Source organism: Stigmatopora argus, chromosome 10 (genome assembly GCF_051989625.1).
Source record: "Stigmatopora argus isolate UIUO_Sarg chromosome 10, RoL_Sarg_1.0, whole genome shotgun sequence".
Classification (NCBI taxonomy): Eukaryota; Metazoa; Chordata; class Actinopteri; order Syngnathiformes; family Syngnathidae; genus Stigmatopora; species Stigmatopora argus.
Window position 1 is genome coordinate 378,718 of NC_135396.1, and position 24,571 is coordinate 403,288.

General features: G+C 47.6%; 1 protein-coding gene across 2 annotated transcripts; it reads left to right on the forward strand.

Moving 5' to 3' along the window:
- Positions 1–7: 7 nt before the first annotated feature.
- fndc3a (fibronectin type III domain containing 3A) lies at positions 8–24,166 on the forward strand. 2 transcript variants are annotated; one of them, XM_077612264.1, is made up of 26 exons: positions 8–353; positions 576–712; positions 2,504–2,648; positions 7,417–7,492; positions 11,254–11,330; positions 11,640–11,895; positions 11,977–12,243; positions 12,482–12,540; positions 13,446–13,606; positions 14,598–14,657; positions 14,736–14,874; positions 15,143–15,196; positions 15,682–15,806; positions 15,877–16,051; positions 16,323–16,409; positions 17,033–17,171; positions 17,544–17,612; positions 17,683–17,801; positions 18,051–18,156; positions 18,510–18,685; positions 18,766–18,879; positions 18,953–19,102; positions 19,204–19,799; positions 19,874–20,040; positions 20,393–20,517; positions 20,617–24,166. In XM_077612264.1, exons 3-26 carry the CDS (start codon positions 2,538–2,540, stop codon positions 20,962–20,964), a joined length of 3,756 nt encoding a protein of 1,251 aa, XP_077468390.1. In that variant the 5' UTR covers positions 8–353; positions 576–712; positions 2,504–2,537; the 3' UTR covers positions 20,965–24,166. The 2 variants fall into 2 exon arrangements, with proteins under 2 accessions (XP_077468390.1, XP_077468389.1); XM_077612263.1 differs by lacking the exons at positions 8–353; positions 576–712; positions 2,504–2,648 and adding an exon at positions 6,374–6,592.
- The last annotated feature ends 405 nt before the right edge of the window (positions 24,167–24,571 follow it).

Genomic DNA, 24,571 nt, shown 5'->3' on the forward strand with positions numbered 1-24,571 from the left:
TTGCACCTGGCTGGGATTCCCGTTGACGTCAAAGGGTTTTTTCCCAGCCCGGTTTTTACAGTCATACTATTACTAATTCTTGTCACAGGGGACAGATCGACACGGCAACAAAAAGATCCTCCGAGTGAAGCTAGAGGGATCAAGGGCTCATTCGTTCGAGCTTTGGGCTATTGGCGCTATTAAAACCGAGTAAAGGCTTCAATTTACTTTCTATATAAATTGAAGCTTCGCCATGATTTGCTGTAGCGCGCATGCGCACACAGTCGGACCGTAAGCGATGGCGAAATTCCTGCTTTTTATGCGAGGAGGACTAGCCCGGGGAACAAAGTTATTTCGATAAAATTGTCCACGAGGTGAGCCTTCTTGCTGTTTAGTTATCTTTCGGCTCTACTCGGAAGCCATTTAAGTCGAACGAACACAAAAGGAGGGGAGAGAAAGAAGCTTGCGAGCGTTAACTATTAGCCGCCTAGCACCAGGAAGCTAACGTTAGCACGTCCCATTTTCTTCTTTTTTCCGTTTGTTTTTGTTTTGTCACGGCGAGCTAACACTCGGAGAGTTGTTGTTTTATCTTCAAGGTGGTGTGTGGGGTCGCACCGAAGAGGAAGCTGCTTTTCTTCGCACCTCGCTGACGTGGACGGCTGAAGAAAAGGAAAAAAAAGGGGTCGAATTTGGAGTTTGGTGCATCTCTGGTCTTCCAGGACCGTCGGACCGAGTGAGTAACCAGCTCGCCGCATTTCTCTCCTAGTGTCAAAAAATATTACTCATCGTTTGGAAGTCAAATAACGTTGTAACACGGATGCCACCTGTCAGTCATAATGATGACACCTGTAGCTAGAATAAACTCGGGTCTAGCTAAGAAAATGAAACTACAATATCTAAAGTGGTTGACTGTAGGAAAACAAATGGGTGTGTGGTCGAAAATGGCGAGGAAATAATTGTTTAGACAGTAAAAACGAATCGGCTCCCTGATAGACAGCGATAGACGTTCAGTCCATTTGAAGTGGGAGGGCTGGCAGCAAATGTACGAGTCCCACCCTCAGTTCAAATACATTGGAAGTCTACCAGTGATAAGTCAGAAACTTTCACTTGAAAATTTGAAGAGTTTGCCCCTTGTAGATATATAATACTACTACACTTATTTTTTCTGATAAAGCTTGAGACTTTTTATTGAAAAAAAATTGACAAGTGCCTTTTTTGCCTGATACAGCACGACACGGGGTTATTTGAACCAGTGCTGTGCCATATGTCGATATACCGAATATTGGCAAAATGATATCAGACTTTCTACTCCACTAATATATTTCAGATTGCATATGGCACTATTAGTGTCATCAACTGGCCTTGCAATATCCCTATTTATAAATTTGGCTTGCCCTGCTCCTGTGAATAATGCATGACAGACAATTGAAATAACATACCCAAACCACACAAATTGCTATTTTTTCCAATAGTAATACATTGATTATTAATGATTATATACTTAATATTCATCCTTCTTAAGTCAAACCCACTAGTCACAAGTAGATAATTCAATGTTTTTTTTTTAAATTGAGTACAAGTTTGTATGCCACTGTATAGTTTTAGCTCGCAGAACTACTTGATTCATTTAAAAATTGTGGCAGGGCATACGTTGGCATAATTGTTTCATTTTTCACCGAATAATCAAAATGTATCACATTGTGATGAAAGCGGCCTATATCATGCTAGCATATGTTTTTGCTAATGTGAATAATCGCTTTGCACAGGAGTCGTATTGATTATTTTTTTTTTGGCCCGTTGTGTAACGCCAGCTCTCGGCCAAAGAGGCGTTCAAAGCGTCCATCCGTCGGCCCGCCCGCTTAGTTCATTGACCGCCGCACTGCAAACGCCAGCGTGTTGTTTCAGCTTAGGGTGGGTGGGCGGGCGGCGTGGCGAGCAGGGCAGGAGAGGGGAGGGCCTAAAGCCAGCAGATAAGCCAGATCACGGCCAGCTTTAGCAGCGCAGGCGTACTGAGCGCTAATTAGCTTCAAGGACACGTCATCCGGATCTCTCTCGCCGCCTGCCGTCCTTTCTTGGAGAGGCCGGCTTATTTGTGACCACAGACCGCGTTTCATTCGCCGATACTCACTTTTTTTTGGGCCCCGCCGGTCTAGGGAGTCGGGTGTTAGCCCTCTCTCTTGAAAATTGCAATAATGGTGATGGAAATGAGCCAAGAAAGGGTTTAAATCCAAATTATTATAGTGTTCTGAATGTGCTTGGAGTTATTTCATGTAATATATTGAAAGGACTGACGAAAAGGAAAGGCGCCATTGGGTGCTAGAGTGAGTTTAATCCAAAGTGTCCATTTTTTTTGGTTCTTTGTTTTTTTGCGTTGGCATGTTAATCGTTGCCTGCCATTGACCATGCGTCACAATTCTTGTCCCTTTTTGTTTTTGTTTAACAAGTACTTAAATGGGCCATATGGTGACCGGTAGGGCATTGTTTTCCATATTGCACAGCATAAATTGGGCCCGTTTTGCCATAGGAGAACCCTTAGTGGTGGTGTGAATGAGGGAGACATGGCAGAGCACACGCCGCCTCTGGAGTCCGGACAACTTCTCGGCCCCGAACTCCCCATCCTGGCGTCGCCGACGCCCCCAGCTCTGGTCAACGGGGAGGGCCCCCAGCAGGTACGCAAAATTCAACCCGTTTTGTCTTTTTCGGCGCACGAGCGAGTCCGTGAGATGAGCTCGTTGTGGGAATTTGCCGCTCCATTTCTGCTTTTCCCTTCCGTTGACATTTCAACCCTCCGTGAAAAAAAAACATTGGTTTTGGCGGGTGTGTTCATAGTCTGAAAATGAGGGTGTAAACTTGCAAAGCTATGCTAATTCTCATAGCATGGGAATTTTTCGTCCATTTGAATTAAGAGGAGGCGTATGATCTATCTATCTATCTATCATCCAAGTGGGGTATCGGAGGAGTGCTCCCTAATCAGATAAGAGCTGCTTAATGTGTCATCATCTAAGTGGCGAAAGCTGCTAAAAACATGCCAATGAGTCACTCGCAACGTCTCGTAATGTCTCAACTGGAATTGGATGGGCTCAGTTGGCTGTCCAAAAAGACGTACGCACCGCTAGGTGTTGTCGTCAATGTTTGGAGGGATTTTTATGGCAGTTTTATTCGAGTGGTCGGTTTTTAATGCGAGTTTGATCTTTTGTAATACATATGTGAGTGACTATGAGAGCAGTTTTTTGCGCTTGAATTGTTTCAAAGCTAAATGACAGGGTTTTAATGTACAGCTCGAAAGGCTGTGGTTGTGAGCGCAACTCTAGTATTTATGGTATGATAGAAGGATGAGTGCTTCGTTGAATTTGGTATTTTTTGAGAGCCACCTGACTCCCTCCATTTGTTTCCGTGGTGTCTTTGAAACGGAGCATCCGCATCCGCGAGAGCACAGCTGTTTTTTTCCGTGCTTTCTTCCGTCTTGTCCCATTTGACCAGATAAGACCGGCTAATATTAGCCACGGTCCACGTGGGCCTTCTGTCATTTTCCACTGTGGAAAGAAAAAAAAAAGACAAAAACGTCACCGCGGCCGCGTGATCTCACGGAATCCGGTTGCCGTGTCGCCGGTGAAAAATAAGGTCGCCCGATTACCTGCGCGCGTCACGCATCCGCGTGCCCGGCATTTTACGCCGAGCGAGAAGGGGAATAAAAACACGGCTCTTACCTTCCCGCTTGACGTCATCGCCGCGGTTCCCGTTTGGCTGCGTTTGGGCTGGTGCGTGACTGCTCAAGTGCACTGAAATGGTTTTTTTTCTCTCTCTCTCACTCTCGTGTGGCGCAATAACAGGTCTGCGTTTGTCTTAACGTACAGACCGTAACATGGCTCAGTTCTGTCAATGTTTCAATCAGACTTTACGACCCTGTAAAGCAGGGGCCTTGGGACGAATGCGTCATCAATAAAGAACCGATGGCCTTTCATAAGTCACGTGATTTTTAAATAGACAAAGCTTATTGGCATACAAATTTTTTTTTTCCCTAAATTGGTTATCAGGGTAGGGCAGGGGTATGGAACCTATGGCTTGGGAGCCACATGTGGCTCTTTTGATGGTTGCATATGGCTAAAATATGGAAAGCGGTGGTGAGAGATCCGAGTCCCGAATGCGCCAATAGGAACGTCACGTCGGCACTGTGGCATTGACTTTTTTTTTTCATTAGAGTCTTCTGCATCTATTCTCTCATTGATACTCATTGATATTCATTGATTAGCAACAGCATAACAATGTTGTCAAAAGAATTCAAAGACTTTTTGTACTTTAAAAGTGGTAAAATGACTAAAAAAATTGGCACATTTTCATGTATTTTGACTTTTAAATTGTGAGTATGGCTCTCAGGGAATAACATTTGAAAATAGTAATTGTTTATGGCTCTCTCTTTCAAAAAGGTTCCCCACCCCTGGCCTAGGGTTACTGATCACCATTTTACTGGCGTATCGGTGCGATGCTAGTTCCCACCCGTAGTGAGCGCTAGCCCCGCGAAATTGCCCATTCTTTTGAGATCTCATGCTTGGTCTTAAGCCGTAATGACGGCGAGTATCGAAGGGGGCCGTCAAATCTCCATGAATTTGCCTAGCGGCACATCTTGTTGTAGCAATTTATTTATTTATTTTTTTATTTGATCAACCGTCCGTCATTTTCCATAAAAGGTTGTTTTGCCGGCAAGTCTCATTGTTTTTCCACAGGCTGCCATGTCAATAGTCGCGTAGCAACAAAGCTAAAGATGCGCCAAAGTGGAAAAGTCGGCGAGATTTGGTTCCGCGCGGCCGTGACAATGCTAATCATTGGCGGCGGCTGACCTTTTACTTTGACAAGCGGCGAGGGCGCTTCCTCCTCTTACCGTCTCCCGCCCCCCGCGTCCAGTTCGGCCCGCCGGGCGTTCACGCTCGACCGACCGGAGGCGTTGTCGTGAGTCAGAGCCCCCCCACCCCACGAGCCGCCGTTGCGGGCTCATTACCTGAGATGATGACTTTTTCGGGATGGCTTTGTTTACAGCGTGCTTCCGTCCATTAACCGCAAAAGGGGGGGGGGGGTTCGTTGCGTCGCTCGTAAAGTGGCAACATATGAAGCCGTCGTTGGACATCTAGCTAACGGTGCATTTATGGCGTGCACTTGACTGTATTTTCAACCATTTTGCGCTTGCTGCCTCTTTTCGTTAGATCGGACACATCAATATTGCTGCTGTCGGTCGGGCTTGTATGAATTTCAAAGCCTGCAATAATCAAGTAACTACTAAATCCTCCCCCTTATTTCTATTCTCTAACCCAGGGGTAGGGAACCTATGGCTCGGGAGCCACATGTGGCTCTTTTGATGGGTGCATCTGGCTCTTCGCTAACCTGTGAGCTAAAATATGGAAATCGCTGGTGACAGAACTGAGATATTACATTTAGAACTGCTTATATCTTCTTCTTTTTTTGCTTTAATCTTCATTTTTTTTGCAGTAGACTTCTGGAATGCATCCTCTCATTGATTAGCAACAGCATAAGAATCTTTTAAAAAATATTCATTTTTTTCCGCTTTAAAAGTGGTGAAATTACCCCCCAAAAATTGAAAAGGCACTCGTTTACATGTATGTATTTTGACTTTTTAAATTGTGAGTATGGCTCTGAAGGAATAACATTTGAAAATAGGAATTGTTTATGGCTCTCTCTTCGTCAAAAAGGTTCCCGACCCCTGCTCTAACCTGTCCGTGTGTGACTTTTTCACACGGATTATTTTTCCCCTTTGATAGGTGATTGTGCCTGCATTTTTTTCTGATGCTAAATGACCAAAGAAAAAAAACAGGCTCGTCAAATAAGCCGAACGCGAAGCTTTTTGGCTTCCTTTGACGTTCCTCCCCGTCCGTGGAGGCCAACGAGCGAATGGGTGACGCCCGGCCCCCTGAGTTAATTAGAAGAGCCCGAAGACGAGAGCAGGAAGCCGGCGTTCGGCCACGTGTGTGAGGAGTAACCTTTGGCAGCGTCTGGCTCTTTCTCTACGCATTATTTCATAGTCTGTCAAATTTCCACGCTCACTTCCAAAATGGCAGCGTAATTAACGCTCAGGTACACAGGTGGCAAACTAGTTTTATTTTTTCAGGCTGGAGGTGAGCTTTCCGCCACTCCTAGCGCCTAAGCCGTATATCCTCCTGCGTCCAGCTGAATGTTGTGTGTCTGGTAAAAGTGCCCTCTATTTTTCTTTTTCCACCCTTCTCCCTTGAATGCACCAAAAAAGCAATGCCCGAATGAAAAGCGATGTGTACGGCAGTTGGTAGAAGCTTTTTTTTTTTTCATTGTAAACGTCAGCGTCGATATCCCCGGACCACCTGACCGTGATGCGCCCGCTCCCTTTGACTCAATTAGACCTCCCTCAGCCGTTCAGCCCGCCTCCCCTATGAGCCTCCCCTCCCCTCCCCTTCCCCACCGCCGCGTGGGCGCGTTTGAAGCAACGAGAGACGGCGCCGGAGCGCGTGAATGGGAAGCGGCGTCGGCGATGGAGGCGCCGATGATGCCCGAACGGCACGACGACCGCGGCCACGCTCGCGGCCGCGTGCTCGGGGACTGTCGCTTCTATGACAACGTCTTCCGCAAGAGCGAGGTAAAGAAAGGCGGACACTTTCCGACAATCGTCACCCCGGGACGTTCTGAGACACTTTAAAAAGGATTGATGTTGTGCCTGGGGAAAGAATGGAAAGAATGGCTGTCTTTTTGTGCTCGTTGATTTACCGGGGACCAGTCCATGCCGGAGTTGGACTTTTTGGACCCTGCCAGAGCGAAGGGGATAACTAGTCAGTCATCTTTTGACCATCGGTGAATTAAGTTCTTTTTTATATATATATATATATATAAGGTCATGTGTGCCTTATTTTTTTCGCTCTTTCACACTGATGGCGACGAACTCATTGAGCAAATTTGATCATCTTGATCCTTTAAAACAAGTGACTCCAACTCGGGTGTTTAAAAAAAAAATGATGGGGACAAACTTATTTGTAATGTTGTAGTACAAAACAGAAACTTGTTTCTATTTTTTTTTTTTTTTACAATACCCTTGTACAATTTTATTTTGCTGCTACCATCTGCTACAAATGACCACCCCGACCCCAATTTCCATTCTTATCAGGGACACTTACCCTGCTCTTAATTACTGTCGACGATAGACGTCCACCCTTTTGGATGTCGTCAATGGCTGTGGTCACTGCCAAACAAATGAAGTCCCACGTCGCACTAATTATTCTTTTAAATATGTCAGTAAAAGGCGTGACATTGCTGTGGATTTGAACTTTTGTTGACCTCTGCGCCCTTTTAAGTAACTCATGAGAGCTGTTTGCCGTGTGCTATCTTTGAGTATTCATGTTTTTGAAAGTCAAACAAATCTGCGGTTCTGCTAAATGCTAATTATTATTATTATTTTTTGTCTCCCAGGTCATCCTGGTGCAAGTAAACCCAGGGGAAGCCTTCACGATTCGACGAGAGGATGGTCAGTTTCAGTGTATCACAGGTGAGCAAGTTTACCCGCAAAGGTATGAGGTGCAAATGTACTAGTTTATGACCCCTTTTTTTCCACTCAAATGACTCAGGATGAGAGCCAAATCCCATATAGCGGCTTCCAGTCACACCAGTTAGGGATAACAAAAGAAGCCAGGCGGTGATGCCAAATGACGTGGCCCGCCAAACAAACGACCCGCACCCATTACGAGGGTAATAATGACGCGGCCTAATAGGACTTGAGCACAGGCTTTTGGACTGAAGAGGTTCCACGTAGCCTGCCGTAGACCGGCGCTCCGTCACTGGGTGCGTTCGCTCGCTCTCCTGCTCGTCTCTGTGACGCCAATAGAAAGATGACTCACCGCTTGCGTCGTAGAAAGGCACAAGGAGAGCCAGCGTCGGCGCCGGGCTTTGTGCGGAGCCGCCAACAAGTGCAAAAAGTACAGCCCTATTGTTGCCGGCGCCACAGCACGCCACAGCGCGCCACAGCGCGCCTCGCTTGCCGTGCGTAGGACTCCACGCATTCATGAAGACTCCAATGAAATCGAATTTCTTTTAGTTCTGAGATGGGGGGCTTCACCCCCCCAACCTCCCCCTCTGGGTGGGTTGCGAACTTCTGCCACTAAGGCTGGCTGTCATTCTCTTTGTGCCCTGCCATTGGCTGCGGGGCCCATCGTGAGTGACTCTCGCCCGCTGTGCAAAGTTGGCTGGGATGGGCTCCAGCACCCCCTCGTGAGGATACAACTGGTACCAATGAAAGAACCTCCATATTTTAGACGTTGTCACGCTCGCATGATGGGGTCTTAGCGTTAGCTTCCCATGACAGCTAGCTTCTTGTTTTCTTACTGGCACTCTAAGTCTGGGGCAGGGGTAGGGAACCTATGGCTCGGGAGCCACATGTGGCTCTTTTGATGGGTGCATATGGCTCTAAGCTAAAATATGGAAACTGCTGGTGAGGGAGCCAAGTCCCGAACGAACCAATAGGAACGTCACGTCGGAACTGTGGCATTGATTTGAGTCTTCTGCATTCATTATCTCATTGATACTCATTGAACTCATTGATATTCATTGACTAGCAACAGCGTAAGAATGTCGTCAAAAGAATTCGGAGACTTTTTGTACTTTAAAAGTGGGAAAATGACAAAAAAAAAATCGCACATTTTCATGTATTTTGACTTTTAAATTGTGAGTATGGCTCTCAAGGAATAACATTTGAAAATGGGAATTGTTTATGGCTCTCTCTTTCAAAAAGGTTCCCGACCCCTGCTCTGGGGTTAGGGTTAGTTAGGGGGTCTTTTGACCGAACGTTCACGCGTCAACCACACAATAGTCATCGTAAAACTGGCCTGCTGGCAGACGACCATAAACTCTGCAGCTTGTTCTTCGTCTGGTGTTATTTGTTTTGGAGTGGCACAATTAGAATGGAAGCCTCTTCTGAAGCTGCCATTATAAAGGGACCTGTTGTTGTACTTGTGCCGCGGGTGGTCAGGGTCACCGCCATTTTCCACGAAAGCCCGCTCCCGCTCGTCACGTCTCTCCTCTCCTTCGCCTTTAGTCACGCACGTCTTTCACGTCATTGTCCTGGCAAACACGCCATTAGCCGCGTAAGTTCCCTTGTTTGAGTCCCGTGACTCATTCTCCCGGAGCTCCGTCGATACGCGCGCGGGGGCGGGCGGGCTGGCGGTAAGGAACGGCCCGGCACGGCCGCCGACTTAGTTTTTGCCGGCGAGGGGTGTCGTTTTCGGGTGGGCTGCTAAACGACCGGCCTGGTCCTCGTTGACAGCGTCGTGCCGTGCCGCCGTCTGTCGCTCTCTAATGCGCACCAGCATGAAGGTTACCGTTAACGTCATTCGCGCCTGCCAGACTCTGGAAAATGAGCCTTTTGCTTTTTCTTTTTGGATGGAGTTGACTACCAGCGTGTACCTACCGTATTTTCACGACTATTTGGCGCATTGTATTTTACGCCGCAGTGTCAGTAACGAGTGCTATTTCTGTATTTTAGACACACAAAGCACGCACCATTTCATTAGACGCATATATATTATATATCATATATGGATGAACATCGAAACGCAATAGCGCTGGCTACCGGAAGCAGCTTATTTCCGGGTTCCGGTGCGCAGTGACTGCTGGGAAATCTAGTTCTTGCGCGCAACACCCACACGCTAAAAACACGCTTTAAAAAGGCAACGGAAGCAAAACTGAGTTGGGTTGTACTTTATTTAGACATTTTACAACTTACTCACGTCATCATCACCCGCAAATCCATCAAAGTCCTCATTTTCTGTGTCCCAATTAAACAATTGCCCAAATGAGTCTTCCAAAACGCCTGCGGTTGTAGTTCTTAAGCCTCCGGGAATGACGGCAAGCTCAGAGTTATTATATATAATGTATATATACGTAGTTCACAGTCTAGCTTTGAATGCTCTGTTGACGCCAATATTTAGCGGCAGGATTTCTTTTGTAAATCCAGCCGAAATGACGGCCAGCACCAAATTGGTGTGGTCGCCATCATACTAACTGTATTGAAGAACTGGGTGTATTAAGAACTCTATGTCACTCCGCAGTACTTTATCTACGGGAAAATAGTAGAGTCGGAGGCTGCTTGCCGTAGTTGTCCTATCGACTGATTTATTTTATTTTATCGTGATAACAATTTTGGTATTGGTCCATATATAAAGCGCACTGGATTATACGGCGCCCTGTCTATTTTGGAGAAACTTTAAGACTTTTATGCGCGCCTTATAGTCATGAAAATACGGTACCTGCCCGCCGATGGGACTTAAATATTCAAATGGCATGAAAGCCGTCGGATGCGTTCCATTTAGTTTGATCGTTCAATTATAATACGTCGACCTCCCAATGTATTTTTCGAGCAACTCTTCAATGGCGATGATGAGCTCATGATGAGCTAATTGCATCTAGCAACGAGATGTTGGTGTGTGTTTTGGAAGTGTCAGCAGGCCAAAGTCGTATAAAAAGGGATCTTTTTTTTTTCCTCAGCAGATCTGTTTAGTCTATCAACCTGAATGGCGGCCAATGAGCTGTGCGAGGTGGGAGGTACTTTTGCATCGGTGACGCACAACTTGCACAGATCCGATAGATAGGACAGCGTCCCTCCCTCCCTTCCCCCTAAATCAACTGGAACATCGGCTTTGCTGACGTGGCTGTAGAGTGCAAAAAAAAAAAAAAAAAAACAAGACAAACTATCAGTCCAGAGGAAAGTGCAGAGGAACACCGAACTGAGACGAGTAGCCATTTGACCCGCTAAAGACATCTTTGGCTTCAGAATGCATTGTCGGCCATCTTTAATGTGCTGGCATAATTTCCCCGCGAGATTAGGCTCACTCCTTCCCTCAGTCCCAAGCGTTTGGACTGGGCAAGCTGGTGCTCCTTGAATGAATACTCCGTTTTAGTACTATATGGAAAAGGTTAGGCTTAGACTTATTGCAAATATCGTAATGCAACCCATTGTTGATTCAATTCAACAATTTAACTGAAACCAAAAACAAACCTAAAAAGTGGAGAAAATAGCCCAAATGAACATCTATTACTGTTCAGGTGAACATTGTATCTCTGGGCTAACTGTAGCCCAAAATAACGACATGACAGGCCATGTGATTTCTATTCTGGAATATAGGGTCATTTGAATGAATACTAATGAAAAACATTATAAAAGGATTAGAACGATAACAGACACAATCTTTCTTGCTTATGTGGACAAGGCTTGTGTTTGTTGAGATCTTTTTTCTTTTTCTTCTGGCTTTTGTCAAGGTCCTGCTCAGGTTCCCATGATGTCTCCAAACGGTTCAGTGCCTCCAATCTACGTGCCTCCTGGATACATTTCGCAGGTAAGCCTCGTCCGGATATCCGCAGGCTCGAGTAGAAAGAGTCTGGATTAGGGAAAAGTATCTTGTGCATTCCATTAAAAAAAAGCCTTGTGGTTAAGAAAACGAGTCAGTTTTTAAAACTCCTCATTTTTGGTGAGGTGAATAGCGTACAGGAACTTGTCTTCTTTTTCTTCATTTTGGAGTAACAAAGAACTTTGAACTTGAACATTTACCTTTTCTTTGTGGCTGAGTCACGGAGCGTAAGAAGGTGGGTCGACGTGACCCGAGTCTCTTCTTAATCCCCCCCGCCCCCGTTGCTTCCCACTTCAGATCATCGAAGAGAACGGCGTGCGCCGCGTCCTGGTGTTGCCTCAGCAACCCGAGTTCCACCCGGGCGGCCACTCGCCTCTCCACCATCCGCCGCCCCCCCACGCCCACCTGCCAGCCTTCATCCCGCACCCGGCCATGATGCCGCCGCCCCCGCCGCCGCCCCCTCACCTCTACACGAGCATGGCGGGCGGCGTGGGCGACATGAGCTCGCAGTACATCTCCCAGTATCACCCGGCTCACATCTACTCAGAGCAGGGTGAGTCGGCGGCTGAAAAAAGTCCCGGGGTCTTTCTCTACCGACCCTCCGTCACCCTCTCTCTGTGTCTTTGGCGCTCAGTCTCTGCAGATTCCCACCCCCAGCACGGACGCCCGTCGTTCGTCCACAGGGACGACCGAACCAGCAAAACCTACGAGCGCCTCCAGAAGAAACTCAAGGACCGGCAGGCCGGCGGTGGCGGTGGCGGCGGCGGCGGAGGAGGAGGGCCCGCCAAGGACAGCCCCCCGCCGTCGCCGCAAAAGACATCCGGAAGCCCCGCCGCCCCCGACCTCATCAACGGCGTGGTCGAGCAGCAGGCCCATCGGGGCAAAAACGGAGAGGCGGCAGGTCGGTGGCACGCCCCAAAGAAAACCAATCTGATTTCATTTTGAATTTCCCATATTTAGTGATCTATTCATCTTCTATTTTTAGGACTTTGGTCAAATCTAAACTGGAGATTATTATTGCAAAATGTTTTGTGTGAAAAGCAAAAAAAATGCCAACCCTCCCAGTCAATTCAAGGCATCAAAGAGAACATTTGATTTGATTTGAATACTTTTTTTTTCCCCTTTGCTCTCCCCTTTAGAATTGGACGCCGCGAGCCGAGCCCTGCAAGCGGCGCTGAGCACCATCGCCAAACCTTCGGTGCGTACCATCTCCGCCTCTTCTGGTTCTTTGCGCTCAATTAGCATCTTTTGATTTGGACCATTTTACGGCAAAATGTCTTGAAACGCCGAATAGATGTGTGCAAAAATGTACTTCAGCGACCAATGACTTGACGATTAATCCCGGCAGCGCGGCGAGTGGTCACCGCCCCTCCAAATGGAGATCGACCGTACGTTGCCGTCACTCGCACGCACGTCTTGTGCGGCGCAACTGTTTTGGTTAGTCATCGGCTCGTTGATATTACAGAAAATGAAGAGCTGTGATGTTCCGAGCACAACAAAAATGGCCCTTTTTTAGCCTCCTTTGCATGGAGGATTAGCTGGGAATTTCTTTGACCTCACTTCAGTCCTCGGCGCTGCGAAGGGAGTCGGTTTCAAAGCGCTCAGGTGAATAAACGAGGCGCTTAAATGGGTTTGGGGGAAAAAAATTGTGTTAAAGGAGCGTGATGCGAAATGGTGGGGTGTAATGGACTAAGATGGACCCCCCGCAAGCCCAGCGGCTCAAGCGGATAGAGCTTTCTCACGTATGAATGGACTCTGCAGGCGGAGCCAGAGTTATTTTTAAGCCACCTGTAAAGGGACCCATTGTCATAGTAGCCATGCGTCACAAAGTACATAGAAATAATATTGCTATTTTTCTTCTTCTTTTTTTTTGCCCCCCGTCGATTTGTTCGGGGCCCCGCTTTGACCGAGTCCAACTGTGACCACTTCAAAAGCTTTGAAAAATTCACACGGCCCAAAACCTTTAGGAAGGGAGTGAAAAGGAACCAAGCACCCCCAGAGATGTCATTTCTATCGGGGCGCTTATTTCTCCAACGCTTGAGCCGCTTTTGACGGGGAGACGGTTTATTGACGCGCCCGTGTCCCCTCGTGCGTTTGCCGCAGGTGTCGGACATCCAGGCCCGGGTGGCGGAAGCCAGCTGGAGCGCGCCCGCGACGGAAGATGGCGGCGGCGGAGGAGGAGGCGGGGTCCCCGTGGGGTCTTTGAGCTACGAGCTGTCAGTCTCATTTAGCGGCAAAGACGGCAAATACAAGAGCGTGTACTGGTGAGTGAAGACCGTCCGTCTCAAGTGGGGTTGGTGCTGCCAAACGTCCAAATGACATTCAGATTGAATTTTTTTCTTTATTTTTTTAATGATGAAAAGATAATATCACGCGCGGCTTATCATGACGATACCCACGCGTCCCTCCGATACTTTTTGACGTATACCGTATTTTCACGACTATATGGCGCATCGTATTTTTAGCCGCAGTGTCAGTAACGAGTGCCATTTCTGTATTTTAAACACACAAAGGACGCACCGTTTTTTAGACGCATATGTTATATATTATATATGAATATCTAACCGCAATAGTGCTGGCTACCGGAAGCAGCCCCAGACTCTTTTTCCAGTTTCCGGTGCGCAGTGACTGCTGGGATATATAGTTCTTGCACGCTACACCCACACGCTAAAAACACGTTTTTAAAAAGGCAACGGAAGCAAAGCTGAGTTGGAGTTGGGTTGTACTTTATTTAGCCATTTTACAACTTACTCACGTCATCATCACCCACAAATCCATCAAAGTCCTCATTTTCTGTGTCTGAATTGAACAATTGTCCAAATGAGTCATCGAAAAGGCTGAGTTTTATACGTTCGTCCAGGCGGCCACAATCCATTCGCCAATAGTAGCTAGCTGGTAGCTAGCGTAACTTTTCCAATGGTGCTTTCCATGCTTTGTCAAGCTGTATTGATATCGATGTATACAGGCCACAATCTATTGGGTGTATTGACAAAAGAACTACTCTATATCCCAGCAGTCACTTTGTCTACGGGAAAATAGTAGTCGGTGTACCCTATCAACGGATTCATTTTATTTTATGGTGATAACAATTTTAGTATTGGTCCATATATAAAGCGCACTGGATTATGAGGCGCCCTGTCTGTTTTGGAGAAAATTTAAGACTTATGTGCGCCTTATAGTCGTGAAAATACGGTACTTGCAAATTCGGGCCTCCCTGGTGGTCAAATATGTGACGGCCAATTCCTTTCGTTGCAGCGGCGAGGAACCGAGCGCCACTTTGGAGAACCTTCGACCGGCGACGGACTATCACGTCAGGTAAGCCGTCGCTCCGGTCTTTGAGACGGTGGAAAGTTCTGGGCTAAGGTTTTTGCCGTCTTTGTCCCCATCCCATAGGGTCCAGGCCACACGAGGCCATTTACAGGGAAGCCCATCCGAGGCGGCCGGCTTCACCACGCTGAGCTGCGAGCCCGAGGTCCCCAACGCGCCCAAAAAGGCCAGCGGGACCAAGAACTCTCTGGTCCTCCAGTGGAAGGTAGCTACGCCTTTTCACTTGGCAACCTTATCCGCACCGCAGCATGACAGAATCAACATTTGTGCTTTGGAAAACGGCGTTAGCGTTAGAAAACATTTTGCTTTGTAAAAATGCACGTGGAATCGATCGCCATTGGGAATCAGAATGACAGTTCCCGTGACCTTAGCGTCGGTAGACGTCCAATTCATTTGAAGTGGGAGGATGGCGGCGAATGATCCATCGTTGTGGTACTATCGGCGACGTAACGTCTGCTCTGCTTCCTCCTCAGGCACCGTGCGACAACGGCTCCAAAGTCCACAACTACATTCTTCAATGGGATGAGGTAATGGTGTGGGTCTGCCGCTTTCATGGCCATCAAAAAGCCACAGATTGAAATTACTCCCCCCTCCCAAAATGGCATTTCTAAATGTTCCAATTTTTCTGGGAAAATTACCGCTTTAGACTGGAAGGAAGTCTATTACAATCAATGGCAGTGAATAAATTACACATTGAAATTTGGCCCTCAAAATGCTATTCCCAAAACATTTGATATGTATTTACATCTCTAGTTAATCAAGTTTTAAATGGTATTCATTTATTTCTTTTAATAGACTTTGCTTGACCCAAAGCACCCAGAAATGCCATTGAACCAATATTAGTTGGTGTTAAAATGGGACTTTTTTTTTTTTAACTGTAGCCTATTATTTGAGCAAAACCCAAAAGCTTTTCACTAGCTTTTGAGGCTTAAAAAGAGAAAAAGCTTTCAAACAGTCCACCAGTGAAAAGTCCAAGTGTGCGATGGGCTGTTGAGTGACTTTTGGTGCGCAGGGAAAGGGCGCCGGCGTCTTTGAGCAGTGCTACTACGGACCCCTCAAGCAGTACCGAGTGAGCAAACTGTCTCCGGCCTCCAGATATTCCTTCCGCTTGGCCGCCAAAAATGACGTGGGCGTCAGGTACTGAAAGCCAAACACGGTGCAAAGGGGACCGCCGTAACCGACCCGCTGGCGCGCGTTTTTTTTCCAGTGATTTCAGCGACCCGGTGGAGCTGTTCACGTCGTGCAGCGTGCCGTCGCCGCCCTCGCCTCCGGAGCTGGAAATGGCCGGCGTCGGCTGGCTGTCTCTCAAGTGGCAGCGGCCCGGCGGATCGCCCAAGGAGGACGACGTCGGCTACGTCCTGGAAATGGACGAGGAGGGCTCGGTACGCCGCTTTTTCTAAAAAAAAATTTTTTACATTGATCGATGAATCCATCTTTCAAGAATCGCTTGAGAAATTGTCTTCTTTAATGGAAACGTGGCGGGCCAGGCTGCTCTAGTTTTTACGTCGGCGCGGTAGTTTTCCAGCGCCGCTAGAAAGAAGCTCCAACTGTTTTGATCTAAACGGACATGACATTTCCGGCTCGCGGCGACCACCCGTAAACACGGCGCCTCCTCGCGCCTCCCGTCGGTCTGACCGCCGTTGTCACCCGCAGGGTTACGGCTTCCAGCCGAGCTACGACGGCGACGAGCTCTCCTGCACCGTCGAGAACCTCCACAGGAGCACCAAGTACAGGTTTCGAGTAAGGGCAAGCATTTTCATCTTCTTGTTGATACTTGGCGCGGGGGGGGGGACTGTGTCAATTGATGTTGGATCCAAACTATTTTTCCTTTTGCTTCCGATACTCTTCGGTATCAGCCACTGTATACCACCAGCGTGTTTAAAAAATAATAATAATGAAAATAAGGAAGAAAAATACGGTCAAGGGCGGCCCAGCGGCTTAGTGGTTAGCGCGTCGGCCTCCCAGTGGGGGACCTGGGTTCAAATCCAGGTTGGTCTCCCTGTGTGGGGTTTGGATGTTCTGCGTGGGTTTTCTCCGGGTACTCCGCTTTCCGCCGACATTCCAAAGATATGCATGCTAGGCTGATTGGACACTCTAAATTGCCCCTAGGAATGAGTAATTGGTTGTTTGTCTCCTGGTGCCCTGCGATTGGCTGGACACCCATTCCGGGTGTCCCCCACCTCTGGCCCCAAGTCAGCTGGGATAGGCTCCAGCACCTCCGCGACCCTAGTGAGGATAAAGCGGTTCAGAAAATGAGAGCAAATGCTCTATGTAGTGGGGATACAGTACTTTATTGTGTACTTTGTGCCTGCCCCATTTGTGTGGTTGTTTTTGACACTTTGACTCCCCGTTTTGGCATGTAGGTGGCAGCGTACAACTCGGAGGGCAAGAGCAACCCCAGCCCTGTGGTGGAGTTTGTCACCAACCCGGATCGACCCGGCTGCCCGTCCAAGCCCGTCACCAAGGGCAAAGTCCTGCCCAACAACTTCAAGTTGGCCTGGGGTAAGCGTCCGTCGCTCACCAAAACGTTGACATATGTTTCGCCTTTATGCTGTCACTTCATTTTTTTGGGTGTCCTTCTATGTATTTTTCTTTTCCTTTACTTTTTGTTTTGGTGTCACCATTTTTATTTCCCCTTTACTACATTTTTTTTTTCCATAACCATTCCTATTCAGTTGCTTGGATACAGCAGAATGGTAATTGGAGATTTAATGTGCCACATGGGAGTTTGGTGTCTTCCCTTTGTGGTTGTTTCGTATTGATTATGCGGAGAAAGCAGCAGCGCAGAAGAGATAGTAATAAATAAATAAATAAAAATTGAGGGGGGTGAGAAATATATATACATTTATTTGATAATTACCCATTTGGTTTCAGATCCTCCGAGAGAAAACGGCGGCGCGCACGTCACCAAGTACGTGTTGGAGTTGTCGGAGGCTTCAAGCGGTAAGTCACGAACTGGCCACGGAATTGGGAATCTGGTCCATTGGAACGGCGAGCCCCGTGGTCTGCGCAGGTTCGCCGTGGAAACAGGTCTACTCGGGTGCGGCCCTGGAGCACACGTGCGACGCCCTCGAGCCCGGCTGCGCTTACCAAGCCAGAGTCTACTGCGTGAGCCAGGGCGGCCAGAGCCCGGTGAGTCATCGCCTTTTGCTTTGAAGGAAGGCAGGGGAGCTGTCATTTAGCCTTTCTTTACAACCTTTACGCTCGCCTGTTGGATTTTCAGTTTCTTGTCACAATTGGCATCGCCACGGAATCATCGTAAAGGAAACGCAGCTAGCGCCCCAATCGATATGTTGCATGTGTGACAAATGCTCACTAGTCAAAGGTGTTTCCGATGGGAAGGAGGAAAAAACAACAACTTTGTGGTCTCCCGCACTTTAGCTGTCGGAGACCCTGCAGGTCCAGACTCCCGCGGTGCCCCCCGGACCCTGCCAACCTCCGCGAGCGGTGGGAAAACCCAAAGCCCGGGAAGTGCAACTGCGTTGGGGTGAGTCCTTTTCTCCCTTTTCTCAGCACGCTTTCATTTTAGAATAGAATGGTGGCTCACGGTGCTATGCGATATGGGGGAGAAAATTTTATATTAAGCTATGCCGCAATATGATGCGTTCGAATAAAGCTTTCAATTCAGACTGTGGCAACTCGGCACAAATCGGGCCATACGGGATGAATAAAGTTATCCATTCTGTTGGCCAGAGTTTAGCCATATTGATGACAGACGTGTGAAATGTCTAAAGATTTTCCATTGTTTTGGCAATATAAATATATCGTCATATCCCATGGCACGTGTCTCGTATTGACGGCAGTCGTGAGAAATTCATTCATTGTTGTCCAATTTTCCAGGTGCGCCTCAGACGGACGGCGGCAGCCCGGTGACGTGCTACAGCGTGGAGTTGAGCGCCCCGCGCTCCGACGAGAGCCGCGAGGTCTACCAGGGGCCCGACTTGGACTGTTGCGTGGCCGGACTTTTGCCCGGCAGGACCTACGGCTTCCGGCTCAAGGCGGGAAACAAGGCCGGGGTGAGAGACCGCATAGTTTGGATGTGTTAAAAATCTATATATATAATTCTTCTTCTTTTATTTATCCGTCCCCGGTTCAGTTCGGCCCCCTCTCGGAGCGCTGCGACGTCACCACGGGACCCGGGGCCCCCGAGCCGTGTAAGACGCCTTGGGTCACGTGCAAGTCGCCCACCTGCGCGGTGGTGGGCTGGGAGGTGAGACCGCCGAAAATGCCCGTCCGTCCGTCCCTGCCCCTTTGAGCTGCTCAGTCACCGAGCGGCGTTTCAGGCGCCGCCGTGCAACGGGGCCCCGCTGACGGACTTTCGGCTGGAGTGGGGCGCCGCCGAGGGATGCATGCAAGTGTGTTACAGCGGTTCGGCGCTGACCCACGAGATGAAGGGCCTGCTGCCCGCCACCAACTACTTCTGCAGGGTTCAGGTAGGTCACGCTTGGAAACCCGTGGCCGTTCTCGAGAATACTTGAGACCACATAAATTAAAAAAACAGAATGACAGCCGTCCAATTCCGTCCCCTCCGCAGGCCGTGAACTCGGCGGGCGCGGGTCTCTTCAGCGAGGCTATCCTGTGCCAGACCCCCTGCTCGGTCCCGGCCGCCGTCGCCAACGTCTGGGCCATGAAGGAGTCGGAACTGCTCCGCTTCGGGGTTCCCGACGAAGATGACGACGATGACGAAGAGGAAGAGGAGGGGGAGGATGAAGAAGGCAGCCGGCAGAGGCGGCGTCCGCCCCTCTACTCGCCGTCCACCTGCGCCGGCCTCTGCTGGGACCCGCCCTGCGACCACGGCTCGGAGATCACGTCCTACCTGATCGACCTGGGTGAGCGGCAGGAGTCGGTCCCGGCGGTCCCGGCGGAGACGGCGGGCCCCGCGGTTCGCCACGTGCTCTGCCACCTGCAGCCCGACACCGGCTACAGGATCCGCGTCCAGGCCCTCAACAGCTTGGGGGCGGGGCCTTTCAGTCCCCCGTATAAGCTGAAGACCAAGCCCCTCCCCCCGGCGCCGCCCCGCCTGGAGTGCGCCGCCTTCAGCCACCACACCCTCAGGCTCAAGTGGGCGGAGGGGCCGGCCAAAGCCGACGCCCTCCACTACCGGCTGCAGATGGAGGACAGGAGCGGCAGGTAGAAATCGGGGCGGGGCCATTGAAAAATAATAATAATAATCCAATGACACCATATTTTGTTCTCTTTTGCAGATTCACGTCCTTGTACGAAGGAACGTGCCAGAGCCACAAAGTGCAGAGGCTCAACGAGTCTACCTCGTACGCGTTCCGGGTCCAGGCCTCCAACGAGGCGGGCGCCGGACCCTTTTCCGCCGTTTACACCTTCGCCACCCCGCGCTCCCCGCCGGCGCCCCTCAAAGGTAAGCGCCGAAAGAGTCGGTCGGGCGTCGGGATTACCGAGCTCTCAAATTGAAATTCAAACTCCCACGGCGCCGCTTTCCATTTTTACCAAACGGTCTCCCACGACGGCGTGCTCAGACCGGCCACTAGGAGGCGGTGTGCACATTTGTATCTAACGTCAAAAAGTCGCCACAATTTGACGGCTAATTCATCCTTTGCAATGCTGTTTGACGCTCACGTGACTTGCAGGTCTTCCGTGAGGCAAAGGCACTACCGCTTTTGTCCACTGGCGTCGCCAAAATGTAGTTATGGAAGCAATGTGGTGCCCATCTTACCCAATGAGTGAAATCATTGTAATAATGTGTTTGTCAGCCCCCAAAGTGGAGCGAACGGACGACGGCTCGTGCGAGGTGAGCTGGGAGGCGCTGTCGCCCATGAAGGGCGACCCCATCGTCTACACGCTGCAAATGATGACGGGAAACTCTGACTTTAAGCAGGTTGGCTCGCTGGAACCGACCAATCGCTCTCGTGACGCTCCCGTGACGATCCCGTGACGATCCCGTGATGCTCCCTTGTCGCCCCCTTGTCGCCCGCAGGCCTACAAAGGTCCCGGCACGTGTTTCACGCCGGCGCACCTGAACGCCAACAGCGACTACCGCTTCCGAGTGTGCGCCATCCGCCAGTGCCAGGACGCGACCGAGTTGAGCGGGCCCTTCAGCCCCGCCGTCACGCTGGCCGTCCCGAGGGGGGGCGGCGCCGGCGAAGCCCCGACTGCCAGAAGCGGCGCCAACGCCGTCCCTTCCTCCTCCTCCTCCTCCTCTTCCTGCTCCCCGTCGGGCCGCCGCGGCCTGACGGACGAGCAGTGCGCCTTCTTGCTGCTGATGGCCTTTGCCGTCATAGCCATCCTCATCGCGTTCGTCATCCAGTACTTTGTCATCAAATGAGCGCCGCGCTGGCTTCCCCCCCAAAAATTCAGGGATATTGGGGGAAATTTCTCTTCCAAATGGCTCCGTACCATCATTTCGTCTCCAAAGTTAAAACAAAAACAAGGTCCAATTAAATTGTCGCCGTTTTTTTTAAAGCTATACTCACATTTTTTTGTTTCGTTTTTTTTGGGAGGGGAGCTTGGTACCCAAATTTTCATAGCTCACAGGATCAGAATTGGACGTAAACAAACAAAAATGGACTTGAGGAATCACCTAAAGGAAAGATTTTTTTCTCTCTTTTTCATCACGATAATTGCATTTTTTCTAACTCCAAAATGTCTTGCTTTAGCTCTTTGACGCCTTTGGCAATGCTAGACGTCCAGTCACGCACGTGGCGTCCATTCCTTCCATCCTTCAGCTGCGATCCCCAACCAGTCGCTGCCAAGCGTCCCACTTCAGACGGATTGGACGTCTAGCCCTGTCAATGGCAGACGAAGAGGTAACACATTTACATCACGCATTGGAGGAATACATACTAAATATGGGGAAGAAATTGTATTGGGAAGAAAAAAAAGATCATTTGAAAATTCTGCTAGAAATGTGAAATTCCTTTTTCAATTTCTCTTCCTCTCAAAATTTTAAATGTTTCTTTTTAATATTCCTTTTTTTTTCATTTGGATTTACAACTATTTTAATGTTCTATATCCTCTTCTCTTTTTATTGAAGATGGTTTTCCTTTTTTGTACTTTTTCAATTTAAATGTATTCTTTTCATGTCCTCATTTTTCTCTTTATTTTGAGATTTTTTGTTCATTTTCTATATTTTTAGCTGGTAGGATTATTTTTATGTAGTTATGTATTTCTCCAATGCATATTTGTTAAATAGAAATTGTGAAGCCGAAATCTCAGCCCAATATGCCGACATTTTTGATGTCTCCACCTTATTTATATTTACGTGCGCGTCCACTATGAAGTTTTTTTGGGGTTTTTTTCATTTCCGTTTTTTGTTTTTTTGGGTCACTTTGCACACTGAGGACCACATGAAGGAACTTTTATTTTATTTTTTTAACAAACTCCCCTCCCAAAAAAAAGGCAATCCATATTCCATAGTTAGTTGATTTAGCACTTTTTTTTTGTTTGATCACGTGAGGAATGTTTAAAGAATGCAAAAAAAACGTGAGCGAAAAAAACCCTATTTTTGTAATAACTGCGGGATGAAAAAAATACTCGCTTTAAAGTGGAAAATAGAAAGCAAACTAACAAGTGGCTCTATTTTTTACTCTGGCGATGAGAATACTGTAGCTGCTCCAGGAGAAGAAAAAAAAAGCTTTTTGGTTTAGTTTTTCTTGATATTGCCGTTTGCTTTTTTTTTCCACATTTAGTTTTTGCACCTTACTCGTGAAAGAAAGAAAAAAAAACGTCCATCGCCGTCCCGGTCCGCTTTTTTTACGCCACAAATACGGGAAACGGCGAAACGAAAAGTCGCCTGATTTGGCCGCTGTTGACGGAGCTAGACGTCCAAGTCATTTTGACAAAAAGAGGAGAATGTAGAGTCAAAACATTTGTTGTAGTATGAAAAAAATCCATCGCACTAAGGGATAGATGTTGTCAATGTCAATTGGGCACTTGGAGTTGAAGGTTTGCCTCACTTCCTGTAGATTTTGGAGGCCTTCCTGTTGATTTAAGGCCTCAATAGTGACTTTCTGCAGATTTTGGGGGGCTTTTTCAGGTCACTTCCTTGTTCATTTTGGGGTACCTGCAGCTCACATTCACTTTTGGGATTTTGCAACACTTGCACCTTTTAGCCTATTCCAGGGTCACCTATTATATTATATTCTAGATACTTTCCTGTCAATTTTAGGGGCTTTCCACGTCACTTCATGTTAGTTTATTTGTGTCAATGGCACTGAAACGAGCCGTTCCTCCCAGTTTGAATGAATTGGACGTCTATCCTACGTCGTTACTTGAGAATACTTGTAATTTCAAGTTGAGGTTGTTTTTTTTGTCTCTTTTTTTGGTTAAGTTCGAGAACACTACAAGGTGTTTGACTGACTTTTTCCCCTCCGTAAAGAAACGTCGTCGTCCGTGCGTGTTTGGTAGGACTATTTTGCTTTTCATTTTTGGCTTGTCCAGGGTTACATGTCAATTATATAGTATATATATATATATATCTATTTTTTATATATCGTACGTGAAAAGTTGAGAGAGAGAAAAGCAAGCGCGACCGATCCGTCACCATTCCATTCGTGTACTTCCTCCTTCAAATGAAAATACTCGGCAAGTCGGCTTGTGAGTTTGGAAAATAATCTAAATAAAATTGGGCAATTTAATGGCTGCTAGTGCTGTGCGATAAGACAAAACATCGCCGAACGGTTGTTAATAAGAAAACGGTTCCCGCAATGTGCACTTGAGCCTGCAGGTGGCGCCCAGTTTCCGCTAACTTGCCCCGATTCCCCACGCTTTAGTAGTTCCACTCATTGACCTCAAGGTGGCTCTATGGTTGGTGCATTGGCTCCTCCCACCAACTGTCAGCGATGCGATTGAAAATATTAACGGGCGCATCCCAATGTCAACATGAATGAATTATATTACGCTAATTTAATAAGGATCAGTCTTCAAATTCAATAAGTGTTGGTAAAAAATGTGGTGGCTTAAGATTGGAGCAAAACCGACTGTGCTGCCTTTTCATACTGAAAGGTTTTAGGTTGCAGCACTACTTGATGCTTTTAACATTTGTTAAAGTTGAATCTTCAAAGCGGATTATTAGAATTAAAAGCACTGCGTGATATAAAACGGGCCAGATTTTCCCTATCGCACAGCACTAATGGGGACTTTGAAAAAATAAAAAATAAAATTGAAAAGTGCTACATTGAAAATGCTGACCTGACTGTAGCAAATGGTGCCATTTTGGACAAAAAGGGTATTATGCACAAAAATGGTCCAAGAACCATTTTTAGGTCATTTTAATCTTTGCAATGATGTATACCTCATACACGCCATACATTCCAAAAATGACAAATGTGTTGATATACATGCGTACTTAGCCAAACATATCACTTTCCAAATGTCCATGTCGGGGGGGAGGGGCAAGGGGGGGGGGGGGGTGTCATGTAATCATAGAAATGTATTTAAAGTCTATATGTATAGCCATGGTATGTATCTACGACGAAAAAAACAAACAAAAAGAATCCATGCACAATAAAAGATTTATCATTCTTAAATGGCTTCCATTGTTTTTTCCTCAGTAATGCCAATAGTATTAAAAAAGCATGTCCAAAGGCCTGGTTTTTCCCCTTTTAAAAATATGCTCTCTTTTTTTTTCTTCATTTTTACAGATCCTTAGAAGAAAAAAAACATTTTTTTCCCCATATCTATTTTCCCTGCGATGTCACTTCTAACCAATTCCCCTGAAATAATCCCTCTTTTAGAGATGCAATAATCTTCATTCAAATATATTTGTCATCTTTGAAAATGAAAAACAATTTTCCTAATAATTGTTCCTTTTTTGAAATGCAGTACCCAAATAAAAAAATGACATCTTATAAAGAAATAAATAGCCACATATTTAGCCATATTTTTCTTGGAGTCTTTTTAATGTCTTTTGCCCAAACGTCCTTTTTTTGTAT

Excerpts from the sequence above, each read along its gene's own strand:
- fndc3a (XM_077612263.1), top strand. The coding sequence starts at position 6,389 with ATGAGCCTCCCCTCCCCTCCCCTTCCCCACCGCCGCGTGGGCGCGTTT. Across the intron at positions 6,593-7,416 it reads ACGTCTTCCGCAAGAGCGAG|GTCATCCTGGTGCAAGTAAA; the intron begins GTAAAGAAAGGC and ends TTTGTCTCCCAG. Across the intron at positions 11,331-11,639 it reads CTCCTGGATACATTTCGCAG|ATCATCGAAGAGAACGGCGT; the intron begins GTAAGCCTCGTC and ends TTCCCACTTCAG.